This window comes from Sinohyriopsis cumingii, chromosome 16, assembly GCF_028554795.1.
Source record: "Sinohyriopsis cumingii isolate HCF-2022 chromosome 16, ASM2855479v2, whole genome shotgun sequence".
In the NCBI taxonomy this organism is placed as follows: domain Eukaryota; kingdom Metazoa; phylum Mollusca; class Bivalvia; order Unionida; family Unionidae; genus Sinohyriopsis; species Sinohyriopsis cumingii.
This window is the reverse complement of record NC_142976.1, coordinates 302,975-329,902: the sequence shown is the minus strand read 5'-3', so window position 1 is coordinate 329,902 and position 26,928 is coordinate 302,975. Positions and strand designations below refer to the sequence as shown.

Sequence of the window (26,928 nt, the reverse complement as noted above, 5' to 3'; positions counted from 1 at the left end):
CGTCATCTGATTTCAGTAAATAGTACACGATAGATCAACACAATATATATTGCTTTGTGTTCAGATCAAGAACAGCAACATCCCAAACCCTAAGAATGGCTATACGTCCACTACAACTGTTATTAGAAACTAGATAAGAAACAAACCACACTGCTTGATATGTCCACTACCACTGTTATTAGAAACTAGATAAGAAACAAACCACACTGCTTGAGTAATATTATTTAGAAAATCATTTAAGACAGATGAATACATGCAGAATACTCGCTAACTGGAAAATTTCAGTAGATTGCCAAGAAGGACGACCGCAATTAAAACCAAATGTGTTGGTATTATAATTAAGAATTAGTACTGTCTGCATTAAGAGCAATATTATTCAGTAATAAAATAATGTGGGAAATACATTGCGTTTCCATCTTATATCTATACTAAATAAAAATGTATACATACATCACATCTGGTTACACAGTTCATAGGTAATGAGAAATGACCAAGTAATACAGTAATCCAGACAAGAATAAAATCTAAAATACAACCATTTACATGTTGTTTGCATGTAAACACAAAAAGATTGTTTGATCCAAGTCATATACTATATAAATAATCTTCCACTGGGATACTTAATATGAAAGAGGGAATCTTAGCATTGGAATTGACTTCAATCTAGTATCGCTAAGATCAAAAAGTAAGGTAATATTGATGTCCATATTTTAGACAGATATAATCCAATTCAATATAAATCACTATACAAAGTTTCAAGTGTAAAAACAATAAATTAAAATTATAAATTATAATTATAACATGATGCATAACGAAAATTGAGCATAATAATGTCAAAGGCAATAGACAAGAGAGAGAGACAGAGAGAGAGAATGATAATCAGTGCACTGCCGGAACATTCTTGGTTTATCCTTTGAAATCATATGGGAATATCATTATCCGACATAGCTCAAAGATAAATAAACTGAAAGTGTATTATTTATAATTCCCGTAAATGTCACTAGAGTATAAAATATAAAAATAAAAGATCATTTCATACACTTTGGTGGTAATGAATGCTTGTCAATAAAACTTTAAAAGATCACGATGATTGACTCTAATGAGTAGGTTTATGGGGCTTTAGTTTCCAGTTTATACATCAAATGTCGTTATATGTAAAATACAATGTACAATCTCTCATACATAATAAACATATACAAAAGGCATGTCTGCCCTGGCTATGTATGAACAAGATACGTATTTACCTATAAGTATATGAATTTCAATAACATCAATAGATGACATTGTATCAAAATGCACACACTACTATGCAAGTGGTTCTTATAGTTTAATAGCAACACACTATGTGGTTATCTTCAATAAGCACATGACATCCGAATTTAAATCATCTTCTCAGAGAACAGCCATATAAACTAAATGCCATACTGTAAACTAACTCTAAGTCTTATTAATTTATTCTAGAACACCTGTGCTGGCATAAGAAAATACAACGCTAGTCGAAATCTGTTTCACAGATTGCTAAATTCGCTGCTACATTATCCTAGTTTTGGAGCGTTCTTTCCAAATCTGTCTTGCTTTTTTCAATTTCTAAGACATGACACATTTATCGAAACTCCAAAGCAAACTTCTTACAAACTTTTCTTATAGATATTACAGAAGCAAACTACGAGTATGAGTAGACTAAGTGTGAATACAAGTATTAGTAGACTACGTGTGAATACAAGTATGAGTAGGCTAAGTGTGAATACAAGTATTAGTAGACTAAGTGTGAATACCAGTATTAGTAGAGCAAGTGTGAATACATGTACGAGTATACGAAGTGTAAATACGAGTATGAGAAAACTGTGTGAATACGGGTATGATGAGGCTAAGTGTGAATACACGTATGAGTAGACTAAGTGGGAATACAAGTATTAGTAGACTGTCAGAATATACGTATGAATAGACCGTCAGAATACAAGTATGAATATACTAAGTGTGAATACAAGTATTAGTAGACTACGTGTGAATACAAGTATGAGTAGGCTAAGTGTGAATACAAGTATTAGTAGACTACGTGTGAATACAAGTATGAGTAGGCTAAGTGTGAATACAAGTATTAGTAGACTAAGTGTGAATACAAGTATGAGTAGGCTAAGTGTGAATACAAGTATTAGTAGACTAAGAGTGAATACCAGTATTAGTAGAGCAAGTGTGAATACATGTACGAGTATACGAAGTGTAAATACGAGTATGAGAAAACTGTGTGAATACGGGTATGATGAGGCTAAGTGTGAATACACGTATGAGTAGACTAAGTGGGAATGCAAATATCAATAGACTGTCAGAATATACGTATGAATAGACCGTCAGAATACAAGTATGAATATACTAAGTCTGAATACAAGTATGAATAGACTGTCAGAATACTAGTATAAGTAGACTGTCAGAATGCAAGTATGAATAGAATATCAGAATGCAAGTATTAGTAGACTGTCAGAATACAGTTATGAATATACTAAGAATGAAAACAAGTATGAATAGACAGTCATAACACAAGTATGAATATACTAAGTCTGAATATAACCATGGATAGTCTGTCAGAATACAAGTATGAGTAGACGATCAGATTACAAGTATGAATAGACCGGCAAAATGCAAGTATGAATGGACTATCAGAGTACAAGTATGAGTAGACTATCATAATACAAGAATGAATAGACTGTCAGAATGCAAGTATGTGTAGACTATCAGAATACAAGTATGAATAGACTGTCACAGTGCAATTATACATATACTATCGGAATACAAGCATGAGTAGACTCTGAAATGCAAGTATGAATAGACTATCAGAATTCAATTATGTCTAGGCTGTCAAAATACAAGTATGAATAGAATGTCAAAATGCAAATTTGAGTTGACTTTCAAAATGCAATTATGAATAGACTGTCAAAATACAAGTATGAATCTACTGTCAGAATACAACTATGAATAGATTGTTATAATACAAGTATGAATAATCTGTCAAAATAAAAGCATGAATAGACTGTCAGAATACAAGTATGAATAGACTGTCAGAATATATGTATGAGTAGAGTATCAGAATACAAGTATGAATAGACTGCCAGAATACAAGTATGCATAGACTTTCAGAATACAAGTATGAATAGACTGTCAGAATATAATATGAATAGACTGTCACAATACAAGTATGAATATACTGTCAAGTATGAATAGACTGTCAGAATATAATATGAATAGACTGTCACAATACAAGTATGAATATACTGTCAGGATACAAGTATGAATAGAGTATCCGATTACAAGTATGAATAGACTGTCAGAATGCAAGTACGAGTTGAGTATCAGAATGCACTTATGAATAAACTGTCACAATGCAAGTATGAATAGACTGTCAGAAGATAAGTATGAATAGTCTGTCACAATACAAGTATGAATAGACTGTTAGAATATAGGTATGAATAGACTGTCATAGAATACGTATGAGTAGACCATCAACAATATGAGTATGAATATACAGTCAGAATACAAGTATGAATAGATTATCAGAATACAAGTATGAGTAGACTAAGTCGGAATACAATGGTATAGTAGAATAATTTTCAGGAGGAAATCAGAGTTTTTGATTTTGGTCAGCAGTCTGTAATGCTAAATGACAATATGCATTTATAAAATGAAGACCGGGATTTAAGAGGAAAACCAGGGTCGCAGTGACCCTCTTTCACCCAGTAAATACACGTGTGCTTTTGCTCAACAGATGGATAGAAATATCTCAGTTGATGACTGTGCATGCAGATGCTTTTCGAAATGAATCTTGCCATAGGAACAATGTATAATAATGTTACAGTCAAAACATATTACAATTCACGCAGGGACGTTTATGTGTCTCAGGTAGGAATATAGTACATTCATTCATATGGAAAACAGGAAAAGAACCATTAGAAGTAAATTAGCTCTATGCATTGTCTTCAATTTATCACTTAATGTTTCGCGACAGGCAGACGTACGTGTCTTCCTTACGTACCTAAGTTTAGAACGAATATTGTCCTCCAGGTTTATTGATACTTTAAATCTAGGCTATTTGTATTCTTGAATTGAGCTCTTGTTACTGACAGCTGTGGAAAATCATTATTTCATAAATATATTAGGACAATAATTACGGTTCTTTGAGCAAGAGATATATAAAATGTTGACCAATTGAATAAAGATGTGCAACATATATGTATGCAAACAAAGTACAAAAGAGAAAATAACAACAATAAATAAGAACCAAGTATGGTCTAGTAATAACATACGCTGATATTACAGGAAAACAATACACACAGTTAGCCGCAGTAACAGACTGATGAACACGCGAATATAAAATCAACATATGGGCATAGCTTGACCTTTCTGTAGAACAAAATGGTATCAAACAACAAAAGAGACACTTTAAGGATGATACCAAACAAAAGAATGTATTTGCAATGTATTGAATTATTCTTTTTTGTTTATAATACATTCCGCTCCTTAAAAGTAATTCAGTCTGAAAGTTCACTTCTTTATAGAAAAAAATCAGACAGTGGGTAATTTCAGACATTCACTTGCTATCTTTATAGTTACAAAGTGTTTGGGTTGTTAAATATAGTACAAATCTATTACAGCTTTTACGAACATATCCGAGCATGTTGTGAATGAAATGGATACAGCGACATATAATTTTAAAAAAACAATAATCAAACAAATATGATTATATACAGGAAGGCAATAATATATAGTGTATATTAGTATAAAACTAGTAAAAGATATATACATTTAACGAACCAGAAAACGCCTACTTAATGAATCTTCGCTCTTTAAAAATCGACTGTACTATGCTCGCAACTGTACAATGCTCGCAACTGTACAATGCTCCCAAATGTACTATGCTCCCAACTGTACAATGCTCCCAACTGTACAATGCTCCCAAATGTACTATGTTTCGAATATCAACTGATAGGGAGTTATATGGCATGTACAATGTTTAAGCGTCAGTTTTAATGATTTAAGTTTCAGTCGCTTTTTCATAAGGTTTGTTGGAAACCTACAGTAGTAGTAGACTGTGATTTATTACATTTCGGCATAGTTTGTTATTATAAAAACTCGAACGAGTTTCATATACTAGAAGGTACATATTTGAGTTTCATGATGGTACTAGATGGTGCATATTTGACCCTTGAGAAATCGAAAACAAACTTCATACAAAAATTTAAATACAAAGAATACCAAGCCATATTAAAAATAAACTACCATACAAATTTAGCTAAATATCATCTAGTGGCACAGCCAATAGTTAACAGTGCACGATCTTATTACAAAGCAGGCCGTGAACTAAACTGAACAATATTAGCGATATAGTGCACTTAAAATAATGTGATGTCAAGCTCCTAATGTAAATATTAATCATTCTGACTTTGATACCTAATATAAAATTATAGAAACATTATTAATAACTGGAATATAATACATGATTAGTTCTTGAAGGTTAGAATAATCAATCCAACTATATAGACACTATGGTGACTATTTATCCCATTATTTTACATTTTATGTAATCAAGATTGCTTGGACATAATTACCATCTCAACAATTAACTACAAGAAGTATAGTTGTCATCTTCTGTGATTCCATCCGTGTTCTACGGACAGAAGAGTTGTCCAATCAGATCTACTCTAGTATGTTACAGGAAAGAATTTAATTCCATAGTTTTGTTTTATGTAAATCGGATGTTGTTGCGGTGAAATAAATTTGTTCCGACCACTATGCAATCCTAATAGTTAATAAGAAATTCACATCCCATGTCTCATTCTGTGTGGGATAAGGGTTGAGGCTTTGACAAATACACCCCTTCAGATAGGAAGGTATTGAATATGGATCTACACTTTAGAAACATTGTCAAGAAGCTGTGGAATTTATGCAATTAAGGCCGAATGGTCACGTGATTGAAAGGAAGAACAATAATACAATAGTGGACAAAAAAACGGGAATTAATTACAAAATTAATAAAACAATCGAGAAATAGGTTAGTCAGCCATGTCACTGGAAAAATATACACTTCTTCTTCTGATTGGTAGTTCGTTTTCGTTACTACCCGATGAGATGATTTCCTCTGAACATCCAATTCTGTGTGCTGTCCTGAACCTAAAGAACGTATATATATATATATATATATATATATATATATATATATATATATATATATATATATATATATATATATATCAATGTGTGGGTTTATATTAAATGGTAAAATCTACCTGAAGATATATCATTCTCATCTTATTTTTTTCTAATGACCTAAATGCCTTCCCAGTTTCAATATGTCACTATACACAAGCGTGTTTGCTTTTAGAGTCTGCATACGACGAATTTCATCTATTGTAGGCTACTTTTAGATTGTTACGGTCTCACTGTATGAAAATGATGTTTATAAATAGTTTCAAACACTCAATACACGAGAGTTTTATTTAGAAACATTTTTCAGTAGCAATATGATGTAAAATATTAAATGGCAATATGATCTACAAATATTCAATGGAAATATGATATGAAAATATTCAAATATTCCACGGTAATACGATGTAACAATATTCAATGGCAATATGATGTAAACATATTCAATGGCAATATGATGTAAAATATTCAATGGAAATATGTAAACAAAAATTCAAAGGCAATATAATGAAAAGTTGTTCAGTGGGAATATACTTATATTTAGTGAATGATTCAAGGAGATAAAAACGTTTCCTGCTATACTAGGGACGACAGAAAAAACAACTAATTCGAGCTTTCTTTGTGTGAAAACTAAACTATCAGTAAGATCAAACATGATTGCTATTATATTAAAACAATTACACTAAGATTGAAAGGTTCTGATGTTTCATGTTATATTAATAATTCCTACAATCGCACTAAAACTCGAAACTACATTCAACGACGCTGTAAACAATTTACTTCACCGAAAGAAAAAGAAAAATACTCAATATATATATATATATATATATATATATATATATATATATATATATATATATATATATATATATATATATATATATATATATATATATATATATATATATGGACAATCAAATACCTTGGAATCATACAGCGGGTGATAAAGACAGTCACAACAATTAGCACAACAAAGCCTCCAGCGCTTCCAGCAGCAATGGGAATGAAGTTCTGATTGTTGTCACCTGATGCCGCCTTTATTTGGAAAGACGTGAAGTGTTTGCTGGAAGTTATATTTTCCGTGATTGGTAGAAGCATTGTGGTCGTGGTGGTTTTGGTAGTTGAAGAATCCGTTGTTTGGAAAGAGGGAATGATTATTCTGGTCGTTGTTGGCAGAACCATTGTAGTCTTAGTCGGTTTAGTTGTTGAAGACGATGTGCTTCTATAAGTGGTGGTTTCAGCTGTAAATAATACATTTATTCTGTCAAAGAAAGTGGAACTACATGCTAAGATGACAACCAATAATAACTGATATAATCACAAAGAATCAACTGTAAGAGAAATAAAATGGAGTTGAAACCGACAATCAAGGAGTAAAAGGAGGCAAATATAAGGCTGACTCACATGAACATGTCACTCCGTCTGCACTGATAGAATCCCAGTCTTCACATGAACAGTTCCTTCCATACATGGTAGGTAGACAAAATGTACTACAGTTTCCATTGTTGAACGAACAAAGGACATTTGCTGGCAAACAATAATGAATCAATAAATTATATTTTATCAGAAAAGATCAAAGTTTATTCAACATTGTTTTTATGTTTATCTTCAAAGGGCCATTAATTTATGGGGAAGCAGCATTTTTCTTTAACATTTTTCTAATCATCTAATCACACTGATACAAATTTGATAAAAATTGGACGATATTTTATCAAAACCACAAAAGCAAAATTAGGCCGAGAAATTTCTTTTTATATTTTTGCACAATTGCAACCATAAATGCCTGGCAAAATTATATGAATCTTTAAGATAAAATTTACAACTATAATAATATAATAATGGCTTTTTTCTAAGTCAATTAAATGATATAACACTTTGCTCCAAGTTTTTTAAAAGCTATAAAACTGAAGCCATTGATCTATTTTATGAGCACTGTATAAATATAAATGATCTAATATTTGAAAATTATGTCATCCTATCAGATTATTCAAAAGTGATGCATTTTTTTTCGAGCTGATATTTCTTGTTTAGCAGATAAAACCTTACGTGGTGGTTGGTTATCTACTATGTAAATATCCAAATCGTCCAAGCGACCAAGTTCAGCATTCTCAAAAAGATGCACAGATTGGATCGTCTGAGATAGAACCAGTTTTGTTATATACCTGAAAAAAATGCTGCATATATATATATATATATATATATATATATATATATATATATATGTATATGTATGTATATATATATATATATATATATATATATATATATATATATATATATATATATATATATATATATATATATATATATATATATATATATATATATGTGTGTGTGTGTGTGTGTGTGTGTGTGTGTGTGTGTGTGTGTGTGTGTATTTGATCTAATTTATTTGGTTGTTAGTTCTGAAGTTTTATTCCATTTCATGTTATCATAATGCAATCTTGTTAACTGGAATTTGACATTTTTCAGAAATTAGTTTGACCTGACAGTATTGTCGTAAACACTTGAAAATAGATCTCAGTATCTTTATGGTGACCTAGTTATTGACCTTGATACAGAACTAGTAACAGCTGATGGAAACAACATTTTTTCATTCATTCTTAATGTGTGATTTAAAGACCGAAATAGAGGCTGTATTGGAGCACGTGATATAAAACTTCTATCTTGAGCTGGAAAGTGATGGCTTGACCTTCATACGGGCATCTGTTTTGCTCAGTAGATAGGTTTAATACAAATGTAGTATGATATGTCAGTTGTGTTTTTAAACACTTGATGTCAACATGTTCATTTCGTTGTTACCAGTTGGAGTTACATTTTGAGATTTCTTCAAATTATTTGGATTCTAAGAGACTAATTTTTTCCCTGGAAAATAGTTAAGTGCTCAAGCAGAATTCGTGGACAATGAAATTTATTGAAATTTTATTCGGAATTCAAACACCGGATTATTTTCTTTGGTTCAACAAAGAACTGTTGATACTTCTGTCCTATGCTGACTATAGGATACGTCATATCCTTCCATTTTGGAGATTAGAACATATTATTACTAGGACTACTAATTTCTGATTCTTGGAATATTCTTGGATTATTTTTAAAGTTGATTCTTAAAGCCGCAAGTTTGTTTTCCATATTTGCCTTGTTTTTCTAGGGAGATAAATTCTTTGTCAAATTTTACAAAGCTGCGCAATTAATATAGTACTATACTTTTAAATCTCTTATAAACAATATATATATATATATATATATATATATATATATATATATATATATATATATATATATATATATATATATATATATATATATATATATATATATATATATATATATGTATATAATACTTTATAACATATATGGGGATTTAAAGTGTCGCATTTTGTTCTAATGAATCTACTACTGAGGCACCAATTGTTTTCAGGCCTCAAACGGTCGGCACATCTAGAAGATAGGAAAATGATTCCCATAAAATCCCTATTTCTTTATTCTTTTACATATTTTGTTATTGCCCACAACCATTTTTTGGCGCATTCCAAGACAGGACTTAAAATTCTGATGGCTTATTGGCCAAAGCAAATCACTAATCGATTGGACCTAAGCGTATGAATTCAAGTGCAAGCGTGATGACGCACCTGTAATCCTGATGCCAGGATAAGTCTTTTTTGTACAGATTAGACTTTTGCATTTGACCTTAAGCAACTTTTTTCGATTCATCAAATAAAGCTATCACAAGATAATATTGTTTTATAAAAAGACTCCAATTAAAATCAATTAGATTGACCTATAAAACAATGAATAATAACATTATAGAAACGATACATTCACAACCACGACAATACACGCGGTTAATACAAATAAAGATTTAAAGACGATCTAAGCACACATGTATATAACCACAAAACACGGTGGAAGGAACCAAATGATAAACTAGTAGAAACACACAACAACTCTCAGAGTTGACATTAACCATCAGGCTGAAAAATAGGAGTTCGTAGAAAATAGCGATGCAGGCAAACAACCATTGCAAGCAAGGAAGATAATAAATGATTACCCTAACATTATTAAAAGTAGAGTACTGACAACTGCAGATCATGGTTGTCTACTAACAAAGAGAAGGTACTACGATAAAAAAAGTAATAAATAGGCAGCAAATATACTGAATATATTGGAAGGAGATAATGAAATTCAGGATTCACAGAAATAGATTGACACCAGGAAAACCATTGGTGATGAACATAACTTGCTCAAACAGTCTCAGAGGCCTTTGTGATGCAAAAATAAAGGCGAAAATTCAGGATTAGCAATATTTACAATCCTATGAACTAACAAGCCCATGTATAGATCCAGTAGAGGCCCACATGGAGCAAATACAGCAATCTCGTGAACACCTTGGCCCTTAATCATCCCATAATCAACAGCTGATAATGCCTTAAGCAGAAATGAAAGAGTGATTAAGAGATGAAACTCTTATTAATATCTTTATAAACAATATTAGTACATTTAACACAAATGCTGTTACATAATCTAATACACTGCCAAAGCTGCAAAAGATTACTGATTTAATCAACAATATAATAGACGGCAACGAAAACAAAACACATATTAAAGCAAGCAGCATGATACAGGAAAAAAATCAGAATATTACGAGTCGTTTCCAAATCTCACACCTTAGCTTTACGCTGAAACAGAAAACACAAAGCAGATACAAAAGAATATGTTGCCAAGAATTGGTTTATAATATTCGCTGTTCATGGTTGACAGAATATGCAGAAAGATGAAAGTTCAGTTCACAACGGATACAGATGCATGTGGAGTGTGTGTGATTTGGATTTTTAACGTAGCTTTAACAATATTTCAGTCATATCGCTACGATCTCTGCAATGTGGCAGTTTATAGTGATGTCTAGCACTGGGGCATCATGCCGCAGACATGTAGCATGATGTCCCACCCAGTTACATTATTCCGACACCAGGCCGACCAGTCCTAACACTAACCTCTTATTGCTGAGCGCCAAGCGAGGCAGCTGTTAGTACCGTTTTTGTAAGTCTTTGGTATGACTCAGCCGTGGATGGAACCCACGACCTCCCGCATCCGAGGCGGACGCTCTAACCACTAGGCCACCGGAGCGCATGTGGAACTGAGGTGTATAAAAAAAAACTCCTAAAAGCACGGATATATTATAGCAGAAAAGCCCAAAACATACATATATAAAACGCTGAACCATACGTGTAAATTGAAGAATTAATACTAGATATGAATTAAATGGGAGAAAAAGAAACACGCTTCCATGTAATTTTGTTCATGATTTTAAGCTATACCACACATATTGCCTACTATAAATGAATGCAGGATTTTCGCATTGTTACAAGTCAGAATTTCCATGATAGTATTGATACGTTTGTGATTATACAATATTCTCAATCGAACAACAAAACGCTATATAGTCTGTAGAAACCATAGCTGGTTCTGGTCCTATATTAACTGACTTTAACCAAATCTATCATAGTTTTTACTTCTATGACATTTTTGATATTCACTTTATTAATTCTAAAAATAGATTCTTGGAAACTGTGTTAGATGACGTTGCACCTTAAACATTAGTTTGTATTCAAGGTTATTAAGACAACAAATAAGCCTTCATCGCGTACAGGTTAAATACACCAAATGTAATTTTATATGGTTTGTATAATCAGGTACTGAAAGGTTAAGTCTTTATACTGGATTAGAGATAAAATATCAAAGTGCTACTTATATGATACAATCTTCCAAAATTATAATAATCCTCTTTTATCACTTACAGGGATCCCGGGTATAAAATATAGAAGAAATGGGTATTGATTTTGGGTTTAAAACAAGAAGTATTCAAATATTTTTGTAAAGGTTAAATCATATAATCGCGTAGGTATCAAACTTTTGTTACTGTGGATAGAATGGATACAGCAGCACAGCAATTGACAGAACGATAGCAAGCAAGCTAAGATTTGAATGAAGTAATTATCCATTTGAGTTATTTGATACCACGATTGCAAATTAAGACATAATTAGACATAATTTGACACAATAAATCTAAATTTTGCAAAAGAAAACTGCATCGCTCTACAACTAACTAAATTAAAGATAGAATGAAAAAACCAGGTTACTCGGTAACTAAGTTTTGAGCATAGGCTTAAATCCACATTCTTCATCTGTTGCTACATTAGAAAAACCAGGACAGCTAAAACACGATGATTGATAAAATCTGCACGTAATTTCTCCAATGTAATGGGTGTTTGAGTGCATAGCTAATAAATGTCCAGAGCACACAATTCCAAGAATTTCTAAGGATGATAAATACTTAAGTTCCCAAAAACAGGAGTAAAATATCTTACTGTGTAAAACATCTTAACCCACGACATCATTTTATAATATATAACGTTAGACGTATTAAAGCATCTGAAAATAAAGGTTGTCTGTTGTAATTCTAATATCGTTTGATGTAAAGGTTCACATAGATTCTATCAACTTAGTGTTTAATAATTTATATAGAATTCTAGTTAAATGCAGAACTGTTCTTATGACATTTTCAAATGAAATGACTATAATATTTATTTGACGCTTAAATATTTATGGCTAGGGTAAAACAAAAACCAGACTGCACGCATGATAGTGAGTTAAAATTTTAACTTTGTTTAAGTTGAGATCAGGAGAAGATAATGTACAAAGTAATGACGTCCAAGATATACAGTTAACAGGAAACAGATACAGAATAACACTTTTCTTCCGAATACTGGTCTTTGTTTATTCCATGTCCACCTTCTTCCTGGGGAATTATGATTTACTAGTCCATTGGCAAACAAAACAACACCTTATTTGTTCAACGAAAAACACAAACCCACACAAATTAGTAACTAGTGATATCTTTATACTGAAGTTTCAGGTCATTTGTTTATGGCTTGATTCGAGACATACACATGACTATCATAATAATAATGAGGACTTTGTATAGCGCCTAATCTTTAGAAGCTCTAAGCGCCTTACAACATTAGACAACACCTATAAGATATAAAAAAACAAATAATTATATTATTGCAAAAACAAACCATGAAATTAGAAAACATTAAAATTAACATGCTGAGAATATTTCAGGTAGGAAACATTATTAGGTCTTTAAGTTTGTTCTTGCAGTCGAAATAAGTGAGTTTTGAGAGCCCTCTTGAATGTGATCACTGTGTCTTTGTGTCGACTTTCAGTGGGCAATTCATTCCACGTTGATGGCCCCTGGTATGCAAAAGAACGCTGTCCATATGACGTTGTTTTCGTAGATGGAATAATGAGTATACGATTGTCAGAAGAGGAGCGTAAGTATCATGCTGGTGTGTACATATGGGTGAGGTCGGATAGGTATGTTGGACTAGAGTCCGACAGTGAAACGTAGCACAGAGAACAAATTTTGTATTTGATTCTGGATCGAATGGATAGCCAGTGTAGGGTACAGAGCAGCAGGGAGGTGTGCTCTGATCGTGGTACTCGAAGTATGATCCGAGCAGCTGTGTATTGAACTTTTTGAAGTTTCTGGAGTAGATATTGAGATGAACCAGACATAATTGAGTTACAATAGTCCAGTCTTGAAAGTACTAATGAACAAACAAGTGTTTTAGTGGCATCAACTGAAAGATTTTTGCGAATTGAGCTGATGCGTCTCAGCTCTAGATATGCAGCCTTGCATATGTTCATGACATGTTGGTGTAATGTGAGAGTACTGTCCAGAGTAACACTTAGGTTTCGTACTGATTGTGTGAATTTAATGTCGGCGTTGCAGATATTTATGGTTCGAGGTAAAGAATTGAATGAGAAAGTCTTTGTGTTTTGATCACAATGGCCTCAGTTTTATCATCATTCATCTGCAGCTCGTTACATCTCAACAATGATTTCACATCAGAAATGCACCTCTCTACACCTAAGGATGGTAGCATCAACTTCAGTTGGGTGGCTAGTTTTGTACATTTGGGTGTCATCAGAGTACAATTGGTGATACACTGGATGATGAATTATGACACTTGAGAGCGACTGAGTGTACAGAATGAAGAGAACAGGCCCAAGAACAGACCCCTGTGGAACACCACAACATAGATCAACTGGACTGGAGTGTATTCCATTTACAGATACAATTTGTGTCATGTTGACCAAGTAGGACTTGAACCACAGTAAGGCTGTATCATGAATGCCAAATACATGCTGGAGACGGTGAGGTAATATATCATGGTCTATTGTGTCAAATGCTGCAGACAAATGAAGGAGGGTAATGACTGTAATCTTTCTGCTATCCAACGCAGAGAGAATGTCATTAACTACTTTTAGAAGAGTAGTTTCAGTACATGTAAGATCATAAATAAACTTTGAACACATCATATACCTGAAGATAATAAAAACTGAAACATAGCATGTAGCTGCATTTACTTCGCTTAAATTGACATATATTCAAAGAATAAAATTAAGTAGAAATGTTGCTTTTGTTTTTCTCTATGTATTTTATATATATTGGAACGTTCAAGGACGAGTTACGTTGTCATAGGACTCTCACTCTCTGTTTAAATAGCGTTAGCAGCTAACGATGCATGTAACAGAACCTAATAGCATAATTTTATGTGGTATTACAAACTGTGGAAAAATATGATTTGTAACAGATTTCATAATCTGCAATCGAAACTAAGAAAGTTTTTGTCCACACCAGAACAAGAGGAAATATTCAGTGCGGCCAACTCAGCCACTTTAGACGTGAAAGGTTCCAACATTGTTTAATTTCAGGTTGACTCGGTTAAAATAATGTTTCTTTACTTAATCAATATTATATATTTCTATATGATATAAATACAACGTGCCAGTTCACCAACTTAAGCATCCGCAAAGCACATCGAGTCAAAAGTACATTGCACTTTTCGTTGTGCCTCTTTTCGCGTATGATATGCATAGGCACAACTGGACTTATTGTTCATCGCATGCCAGCCAAATTACTGCATTTAATCTAATTGCATAATCAATGTCTACTTAACTGGACAGCCCTGAAAGCAAGGTTATAAATAGCTATATGGCTTAGACTGAGATTAAGATCCACATTCTGACATCTAGGTAACCAATAGATCAATGTATATACAGTCTTGGAAGGATAATAACACTGGATGTAGTATAGATAAATGTATATACAGCCTTGGAAGGATAATAACACTGGATGTATTATAGATAAATGTATATACAGTCTTGGAAGGATAATAGCACTGGGTATAGTATGTTTGCTTTTGCAATCACAATGAGAAAGTTTCGTAACGTATTTTGTTCGGCAAAAACTTCTACCAGAAAAGCTTCATTAAACTTTTAAATTTTCGACCAGGTTTACTTGAGAGATATTGAATCTTTAGAAGCAAGCTATGTTCATTATTTCACTGATTACAAGCAATATATTTCGAGCATTATGTGTTTCATTTATATGGAAGAGGTAATACAATTCAGATGTATATTAACATAGTAAAAACTTAATCAAATAAAAATATTGCAATAAGTACAGTTTATGATATTTTGTGTTTAAATCTGACCTATTGTTTAATTGCTGGATGGCCCTGTATTCGAAACATGATGTGCCAAGAGGATGAATATACATTGACTTACGGTCTGTTCCATGCTGTGTAGTAAAGAAACCCGGCCTTGTCAAAGGCAATGTCCATCAAATGAGCACCCGAATCAACAAATACTACTGTTCTGTCAGTTCCATCCAATTTGCTTGATTCAATTCTGTCTGTGTAGCCATCAGTCCAGTAAAGTCGGTCAGCTTTAAATAGTTATGAGTATACATTTATGTTTAAAATCATATGTGTAGAGAGAAAGAGAGAGACAGACAGACAGACAGATAGAGAGTTGACTCTCAGTTATACGAGCTCCTATAATCCAATACACTATATTATCTAAGTATTTGTATGGCATTGGATAAATATGTTCCTTACTGGTATCTTTTTTATGTCTGTTATCCGAACATCCATTGTTCGAGTAAACCGCTTTATCTATATAATTTAGTGGTCCGATATAATCTAAATCTGTTCAAACGGCGACGCATTATCTGAAGCACACTAAAGTTTTATAATGCAGTTATAAATGCCGATTATTGGCAGCAAATTTATTTCAAGTAGGTTTGATTAAAGAAAGTCGGAAAATCATATAAACGTTTTCAAAGCTGCGTAAAGAACACCAGCGATCTCTTAGCGGGACTTTATAAACCCTCTGAAAGCTATATTGGGATCACGGGACAACACCAGTGATCTCTTAGCATAATTTTAATGGTTAAGCGATAAAAGACTATTTCAATAGAAAATGTGCACAACAAACTGCGCATGAAAGTTTCATTAAGCTTATTGTCTGAAATTAAGCAAATCAGCTGAAAAATATGAATATCCCATAAAAACCAATTAACTTATCAAGTGATGCAATGACACATCAGATCAATATGTTCAATGTTGATCATTTGCATCCATATTGCAAATCGATGATAAGGATAATTTTGCTTTGTTACGTGCCTTGCAGATATGTGTGTGTGTGTGTGTTCTTGTCACAGAAATCAAGGTACATGGAAATTATTGTTGTGAGTGACAACTGTATACAAAACAGAATATGCATTGATATTCATAGATTACACAGTAAACAATAGCATTAGGTATTAGAGAGGTATAATTTGTAGCAAATCGGAATTTATTAAGATTCCAAATATTGCTAGTCTAAGCATCTAACTTTCTTTCTTCCGACCATACAAGAACATAAGAAACAACATAAATTAAACAAAACAAAATTTAAACATTTAGTGTCTTCATTATCTAATGATTTCTTTTGATATCTTCAACATCAACTAGTCACTGAGTAATACACCACTAGATTTTCGTTATTCAAGTTGTCTAAACCGTACACCACTCACATAAGCACATACACCGAAATTCCATAGCTTTTTTCACTATTGAAAACGGTTTCCTTGTGCACGAATACCGAAGCAATTAGCAACCGTAAGTAGACCAAACGCATGCCTATTGTGATTCTTATGGCGGCTGAAGAGCCAGTGTTCGAACACAAGTCCAAACTAATTATTCTGCAAATAGGTCCATATATATTTTTCCAGTTATACAGATGCAAAGATAAAATGTATGCACAGAAAGAAAGAAAAAAAACAGAAAACGAATATTTGTAAAGATATATATGTACATGTATAGTCTAACGCTAGTCCATTCGGCCACGTGACACCAGTATTGATCAATATGATCCTATTCTGGCCATTCATTTCACTTTTTCCAATATGAGGGTACGTTCCATGATCAGTCCAGAACATTAGGCTGAAAATAAAATATATAACATTTACATTTTAATTATTGTTCTCATTTTATAAGCAAAACATGTGTTTGATTTCATTGATTATCATAATTATTTACATCATTCATTTTTTTCTAAATAGTCTTATGCAATTATTTGAAACTAAGGACTGCAATGAGTCATTAGTTTGGTCTTTAATAATGAGTTTTTCGGACTCTAACTGATTATAAATTGTAGCATTTCTTTGTATTAACGCTAGTCATATCGTAGTTGATTAACAAATTATTCATAATGTGTAACCAGTTCTAGACTTTCATTATATATTTCAATCGGAATCATAATGGTGGTAGTTAATTAAGATGTTTGAATAAACCCCCTTTAAAATTTGTCTCGATATTTCTGTTAGTTCAATTCTCGAAAAGAATTCTGTACCCATATCTGGTTCTGAGATTTTCAGTCAAAATTGTGACATATTTTTAAACATATTGTAGGCGTTTGTCAGAGAATTAATTAAAATAACTTACCCTTTTGATGGGTAGAGCACGATAGCTCTCGGTTGCTCGAGACCCGTAATCAGCTTTTTGTGACGACCACTTAAGGAAAGGACAGCTACGTATCCTCCGCTAGCAGATCCATTTAGACTTACAGCTGTATAGAAGATGTTTCCAGTAGCAAAGTCAATTGCAAACCTGTCAGGAAACGTATTGTACCTGTCTGTAAACAAAAGGTCTAAGACATAAATCAAACATTGTTTCCCAAGGGACAAATGTAACTCACATGTAACCTAATTTTCTCAGTTTTTGGGATTGTCCTCTCTCTCTGTCTCTGTCTCTGTCTCTCTCTCTCTCTCTCTCTCTCTGTATTTACCTGTAGCATAATAATTGTAATAATTGTATACTGGTATCAGTATAAGTATCATCATATAGTGTATTCTCAGATGCTATAAAAGACTCCCATGCATCCCTCGCAGTTTCTTATTTATGTTTTCCTCTATATTTATCGTTTCCTTGTGTCGCAATGTTGATTATCTTTTGGTGCCCTTTGTAATTGTGTACTGTGACAAACATGTGAATTGAAACAAAAATAAACATGACAGTGTAAGGAATATTGATTTAATTAGATGTTAGTTTTCATGATAATTCCAATCGGTTGTTAGTTATTGTTCTATAGTTGGTTGTATTATTCTGCACTATTTTCAACATTGTGTTCTCTTATTCATTCTTAATCGTAACTAAATAAACACTTTATAATAGCATAACTGTGCCATGTATACACTATTCAACTTAAAATGGCTTACTCCAATTCGAAATTTTGCTTTCTTTTCTCTTTAATTCTTTTTTCCGATTCAATGGCCTTTATCACCGAAGATGAAAGAATTGTTACAGAGCAACACCCTTTGTATCATATTAGAGAATATGATCTTGTTTTAAACAAAGCTTTCCAAGCTCTTTGGACCATATACCAATTTGTTTATGTTCATGGATTACTCATATGTGATTAAACAAGCTATCTCCAAGTCACGGACCAACGTACACTTTGATAATGTCTTTGCCATATTTGCAGTTTAAAAGCTCCTTTCACGAAGGTGGAAGACGTGTTGTAGAGAAACATCCTCGTATACAAGAATATTTCTGGACCGAATCAATTTTAACTTTTTAATTATATTCTGTTTTTCACGTTCTATTTGTACCTTGTGAGTTCAGTAGTAGCCTACCGGAGACCAAAAAAGACCCTCGAAGACATCATAGCCAGGACGAAGCTAACGCCAATCACTAACCAAGACCACCATAGTAAATGTGGATATAAACGGTGCGAAACCTATCAATATATGACAGGGACCAACACATTTTCTTGCATAGAGACTGGGGTAAAACCGATCAGACATTCCCCTAACAGAACGTATAAGACAGAGAATGCAATTTATATCATCATATGTAAGACTCGTATCCTTCAATATGTCAGAGAAACTAAAAAGCCACACGAAAGGATCAGTCTTCACTGATCTGATTGGATGACCAAGCAGTTGTTTAAACCAAAAACAATAGAAGACACCCACGCACGAATAAAATCATAATCTTTTACAGCTGATACATTTTCTTTAACATAATTCTTTCAATTAGCTTATTAGTCACCCATTAACCTATAACTTCTATTAAAAAATGAAAAAACACAGGATCGAATTTTGCGGTTACGCAAAGTTATATAAACAAAACAGATAACGATATGGCTCAACGATTAAATAGTTAAAGGTTTCGAAAGTGACCCGTGGAGTCTTGTACCCGTCCGTTTATAGTTACTCGGGTGATAAATTAGCTATAGGGTAACCATTTAGTTCATGCAAAAAAGCACGTTTCAAAGTTCAGATCAATGCTTATCTCAGGCGACATTAGGAGTAAGTGAGACACAGAATAAAGAGTACAGTTCGAGGCTTGTGTTGTGTGACCTCCGTCCACAGATCTTATGATTCAGACATATGCCACCGTTTTGCTATGTACGTTAAACAGTTCCTTGTTTTCTATTTATAGTGGTTGTAAATTACACATTTCCAAGAAAACTTGTTAATAACTCATATAACATTGGACTTACTGATTATTGTTCTTAACAGTAACTGTAATCTATTCAAATATGATTGTATGATAATATAGCTAGATCAATGACGTACCATGGCTCTTACTTTGAAAATTTAACATTGTATTGAATATAGTTTGACTTGTCTATGTCATGAGTTTTAGGTGACTATGAATATATACTAATACCAATATTTTGTTTGTAACATTAAACGACTTCTACATAACGTTAGGGTAGTATAATATGCGTCATTGTTTCAGTTACCGAGAGTTTTCGTTTTTGGTTTGATTTCACTGTCATTTTCTACGAAAGTTGTCTTTCTGGAATGTATTGAATTATTTTCTACATTCCCCACTGAGCCTATAACCATACCTCCTGTTGGAAATAAGGGCATCTCAGCTGATGCATTGATGTTCACGCTTAATATTTGCTGTAAACTGGAAGATCCCCAAACCACAGTTTTTCTTATATAATCATAGGCAACTCCTGTTGGATCTTTAATCTTCTTAACGTCCACAGCCTGAACATCATTGGTGTCCAGGGATAGCTGATATATCATGTCATTTGTCCAATCTGATACCAGTAGAAAATTACTGTACAGAGGAGCTGTAATCGTAAAGAAGAAAACTGTAATAAAAATGATTTTGTCGTGTTGCAATGATATTCATAAATTAATATGCTTGAATTTATATTTGCTAATCGAATTAACGGTACATAGAAACTGAGCAAAGCGTGCAAAGAGGTATGAGGTTTGTTTATTAAATAGTATTTAGGAATATTGTCAGTAATTATATTTGAGTTTGAGTAGTAAGGGTAGCCTGGCAGAATGGCAGACAGAGAGATTCTTATATTCTGCATTCATTCCGACGCCATCGTGTTTTACATTTAGCATCGTAATGTACGCAAGTGTTTTAGAGGATCGATAGATGGCTAATCAATGAGAAATGTCTAAGACATATAATTCGAATAAATAAAAACACATTTAATGTAGAACCGCATTCAAGTCCAATGTCATTTATTAAAACCACAAATGCCGACACATCGGGTACAATGAACTGTGACTTGAATTATAAACACCATTTTGGCAGCATTGAAAGACATATTAAACGTTAATAACATACCGAAAGAACTTATATATATATATATATATATATATATATATATATATATATATATATATATATAAGAGGGATATACATGCATACATATATACATACTGATAATAATAATAATAATAATAATAAGGACTTTGCATAGCGCCTAATCTTTAGAAGCTCTAAGCGCTTTACAACGTTAGACAAAACCTATAAGATAAAACACATATATAATGATATGATTACAAAACAAACAACATGAAATTAGAAAACATAAAAAACATGCTGAAAATAGTTACGGTAGGACACCTTATTAGGTCTTTTAGTTTGTTCTTGCAGTGATGAGTTTTGAGGGCACTTTTGAATGGGATCACTGTGTCTTTGTGTCTAAGTTCAGTGGGCAATTCATTCCACGTTGCTGGGCCCTGGTATGCAAAAGAACGCTGTCCATATGACTTTGAGAAATAACTGACAAGTTTTAGCATTGTGACTTTTACAAACAATCATCAGTATAGAGCAAAAATGAAATTCTATCTATTGTCGTGGGTGGCTGGAGAAGCTTGCCACAGCTGGTTTTATTGCCGTGCTTACTTACAACGCACTGTTCTTAGCACATAATTTACTGGCTTTGTACAACATTTATACTTTCTTGCAGAATATAATATGCGAGAGCCGAAATAACTCTGAGTATACATGCACGGGTGTGCCGCTGAAAAACACAGTAGAACTGGTTTGGATTGCACCAAATTCACTCGGGTCATTTATGGCTCAAACCTGACACTGGCATATTCTGGTTCCAAGGCCGCGCTAGCGCTACACGGAGAGCAGGAGCCATGTTGACTGGCGTGGGCTCAGCTATGCAGCTTAAACTTCTTAAAGATTCGGAACACGCCTTTCATGGTGAACATAGCTGCACCGATGTTGTTCTCAACTGACTAAAAGCCTACTAACCATGAAGAGGAGCTTTGTTGGTAAACACGTTCGTTATGTAATTACTATTAGTTCCTCGCTGTGCAATTTGGCCTCTGGAACAAAGCACCAGGTCGTTCACTCGAATTCGTTTAATATTTGTGGTGCCAAATTTTGCCGTCTCCTGCCCGAGTTATATGATCTTTATGCTCGTCCATGACTTGGGAAGTGTATAAACAGTTGTCAACACTAACATCAGTCTCGCTCGAGAGAGTCACAAATCAAAGATCAGCCTAGCCCATCGATCTCTGCAAAGAGCTTAGTAACAATCGTCGCGATGACCGGAAATGGTTTAGTCAGGGCTTTGCCAATGTGCTTAGCGTCATTTTGCGGAAGATCCACACCATCATTTTGGAAAAATTTATTCCATGTCTTTTTCTGTGCATGAGGGTAACCTTTTGCTTTTTATTGTAAATTTGTTTTCTTAGAGGGTTGCGACTGGCTAGTTGGCAGTACTAGAATGACCATGTCGTTTGATATTTCATGTAGTGGTGAATCGCCATTTTGTTTTAAATGGACATGTCGCAATGATAGGCCACAAGCAGTGGTCTTTTGAAGGTGCAGTACAAGCTTGCCAGATAAGAGAAACCATCACAAAAACGTGAGATTCCGGGCTAAGAAAACCTTGTTAGGTAAAAGTGTTAGGGTTCTGTAGTATAATTTCTCAACGTTTAAATTTCGTGATATCTGCGTGTGAATTTTGCAAAATGTTTTCAAGCACGATCATTGACAGCAAGCCATCTCCATGACCAGCTTTAACCAGAGATGAATGTAGCCTTTTATGTTATGTAATCAATCCAATTTATCTATCAAGATATATTTAATATATATTTAAAGGGGGCATGATAAAAGCGTCACTAGATTGTTGCCACAGCAAGCGCATTGACCTTCAAAGAGGCTTGGAAAACTAATTCAAACATTTAGAGGAAGCACAACAATTAAAGTATTGTTCCAAACAGGTCATGCTTACAACACTATAAGCCAATATGAAACACTACGATGAGCATTATGACAACTCATTTAGAAGGGTATGATTTTCAAAGATCAGTATATGGCCGACATATAGTTTATACTAAATATGTTTGCACTGCAGCACTAGATCGAAGGCGAAAACTCAAGTACACATTCCAGGTCACATAATTCGAGCAATGTTGCTACTTTCTATAAACTATATTGCAACACTATTTTCGAAAAATAGTTTGAATTTGCGTATGAGCATATTGACATGAAACTAGATGTGTAAGAAGTTGAAGAGTACCAACTAAATACTCGCAGAAATGTAGTGCATGGGTTTGCCTATAGAGGGCATAGACTGGAGAGGCAATGAGAGGAAATAAGAGCCCGTCGTCTACAGTCGTGATTTCTCATTTTCTACGGAAAATACGCCAAGCATATATGCCAATAATGGCCACAAACTCGCAAAAAGTGGATATGTTATTCATTGACGATATGTATGTACGTATGTATGTAAAGTTCTGTGAAAGAAATTGATAATGTAAATGAAAAGCACACAATTCCTTCGAAAATCATTTGATCTCATCTAGTTAATCGTACTAAAGCAAATAATACACCATCCTTTACAGTTTATATTGTCGGTATTAACATGAGTGTATGATTTCTGTCTAATAAAGTCAATCCAAAGTACACAAGATCTTGGGAAATCTTTAGCAATTTCCTACCATTTCTAAATCGGCCGCGAATGCTTTATATTGTTTATACTTATTTTCAAGGATACTTTATATCTAGTAAAAAGGATGTGATTTCGATAATTGTGTCATGCTGAATCAAATAATACATCAACAGTCACTTTCTTTTTTGTGTCGGATACAAAGAGTGAGAGATTTTGAATCTGTGAGATTTTATGGATTTGTTAAAAAAATATTTATTTATTTAACTATTATGCTATTAACAATTAGTGACTAGTTATATACAAAGATGTAACAGGAGCACATACAAATTTACACCAAGCCATACATCTTAAAGTGAACATAACTATGCAGAATTATCGATGTATATAAAAAGTTAAATATTTAAGTGTTTTTGAGAAACAAATTCTTGATACTCACAGGAAAAGCACGCCTTTGCATCAGCAGGGTCTGTTTGAAACCCTAGCTGACATCGGCACACCCTGTTAACCAGTCCAGTAGCAATACAAATCTGCTCACATCCACCATTCAGCTCATCACATGGACCTATCGAAATCAAGTACTTATTCATTAAAAAATATCGAATTACACTAAATATGAAACAACCAATTTGTGTCTTCACGAAGATTCATGGCTCGTGCATACACATAGTCATTGATTGTTTGAAGGTCGACTGCGATTCGCAAGCTACATACCCAGTCCATAATATGTGCTATACTTAGATACACATAATTTGATATGTACATAGCTACACACACAGAATACCATAGGAGTCATAGTTACACACCACGTTTACCATACATGTCAGAGCTACACGCCCATCATACCATACGTGTCATAGCTACATATCCAACATATAATACTTGTCATAGCTACACACACAATATACCATATGTGTCATAGTTACATACCTGTTTTACCATACATGTCATAGCTACACACCTATCATACAATGCATGTTATAGCTATACACCCAACATACCATAACTGACATACATTTGATATGTACATAGCTACACACACAGAATACCATAGGAGTCATAGTTACACACCACGTTTACCATACATGTCAGAGCTACACACCCATCATACCATACGTGTCATAGCTACATATCCAACATATAATACTTGTCATAGCTACACACACAATATACCATATGTGTCATAGTTACATACCTGTTTTACATACATGTCATAGCTACACACCTATCATACAATGCATGTTATAGCTATACACCCAACATACCATAACTGACATACCAACACACCCAGTATACCATACGTGTCATAGTTACACACCCACTTTACCATACACCCCCATCATACCATACATGTTATACCTACACACCCAATATACCATAATTCTCATAGCTACACATCTAGTATACCATACGTGTCACATATCTACACACCCATCACAAAATACAAGTTATAGCTACACACCCAACGTACCATAATTGTCGTAGCTACAAACCCAGTATACAACACGTGTCATAGCTACACACATCCAACATACCATAATTATCATAACAACACACACAGTATACCTTACGTGTCATATTTACACACCCGTTTTACCATACATGTCATATATACACACCCATAATACCATGCATGTCATAGGTACACACCCATCATACCATACATGTCAGAGCTGCACACCCATCGTAGCATACATGTCATAGCTACACACCCAACATACCACAACTGGCAAAGCTACACACCCAGTATACCATATGTATCGAAGTTACACACCCAGTTTACCATATAATTCAAAGCTACACACTCATTATATCATACATGTCATAGCAACATACCCATCATACCATTCATATTATTGCTACACACCCACCATACAACAATGTTCATAACTACACACCCAGTATGACATATGTGTCATAGTCACATACACACATATTTTACCATACATATCATAGCTATACACCTGTCATACCATACATATCATAGCTACACACCCATCACACCATCCATATCATAGCTACACAACAATTATACCATACATTCAAAGCTACACACCCATTATACAATACATGTCATAGCTGCACACCCATCATACTTTACCTGGCATAGCTATGGACCCATGTTTGAGATGTACACCCAACATACAATAACTGCCATAGCTACACACCTAGTATACCATATGTGTCATGGTTACACACCCAATTTACCAGAAATGTCTTAGCTACACACCCATCATACCATACATGTTAAAGCTACACAACCAGCATAACATAACATAATTGCCATAGTTACACACCCAGTATACCATGTGTTACAGTAACACAACCAGTATAATGTACATGTCATAGCTACACACCCATCATACCATGCCTGTCAAGGCTACACCCGCATCATACCATAATTGACCTAGCTACACACCCATAATACCACTTTTGTCATAGCCACACACCCATAATACCATACATGTCATAGCTACACATCCATCATACCATAGGTGGTATAGCTACACACCCAGTATACCCTACATGTCATAGCAACACACCCAGCTTACCATACATATCAGGGCTACATGCTTATCATACCATACATGTTATACCAACACACCCTTCATACCATAATTGTCATATCCTCACACTCATTCAAACATATTTGTTATAGCTATACACCCAGTATACCATACACGTTATAGCTACACACCCAGCATACCATACTTTTTATTGCTAAACACCCAGCATACCATAATTGTCGTCGCTACACACCCAGTATGACATATGTGTTATAGTCACACACATATTTTACCATATATATGATAGCTAACCACCTATTATACCATACATGTCATAGCTATACACCCATCATACCATACATGTCATAGCTACACACTCATCATACCATATGTGTAATAGCTACACACACAGTATGTGTCATATTTACACGCCATATTCACCATAAATGTCATAGCTACACAGCCATCATCCTATTTTTGTCATAGCTACACACCCAGTATACCATATGTGTCATAGCTACACACCCATCATAAAACACATGTCATAGATATACCATACATGTTATAGCTACATACCCGACATACCATAATTGTCATAGCTACACAGCCATAACACCATATTTGTCATAGCTACACACACAGTTTACCATACATGTCA

At 33.8% G+C, this 26,928-nt stretch overlaps 1 protein-coding gene across 4 annotated transcripts in view; it reads right to left on the bottom strand.

The window, feature by feature from the left end:
* Positions 1-202: 202 nt before the first annotated feature.
* Positions 203-26,928, bottom strand: part of LOC149779802 (low-density lipoprotein receptor-related protein 6-like) — a 119,336-nt gene continuing 92,610 nt past the window's right edge. For all 4 annotated transcript variants that reach the window (XM_089936470.1, XM_089936468.1, XM_089936467.1 and 1 more), the window contains 9 exons: positions 24,203-24,328; positions 20,446-20,679; positions 18,030-18,219; positions 17,401-17,528; positions 15,829-15,988; positions 8,239-8,354; positions 7,597-7,719; positions 7,115-7,433; positions 203-6,159 (listed from right to left, as the gene is read on the bottom strand). In XM_089936470.1, the coding sequence (XP_089792596.1) occupies positions 6,042-6,159; positions 7,115-7,433; positions 7,597-7,719; positions 8,239-8,354; positions 15,829-15,988; positions 17,401-17,528; positions 18,030-18,219; positions 20,446-20,679; positions 24,203-24,328 (1,514 nt within the window). In that variant the 3' untranslated portion in view covers positions 203-6,041. The remainder of the gene's footprint in view (positions 6,160-7,114; positions 7,434-7,596; positions 7,720-8,238; positions 8,355-15,828; positions 15,989-17,400; positions 17,529-18,029; positions 18,220-20,445; positions 20,680-24,202; positions 24,329-26,928) is intronic.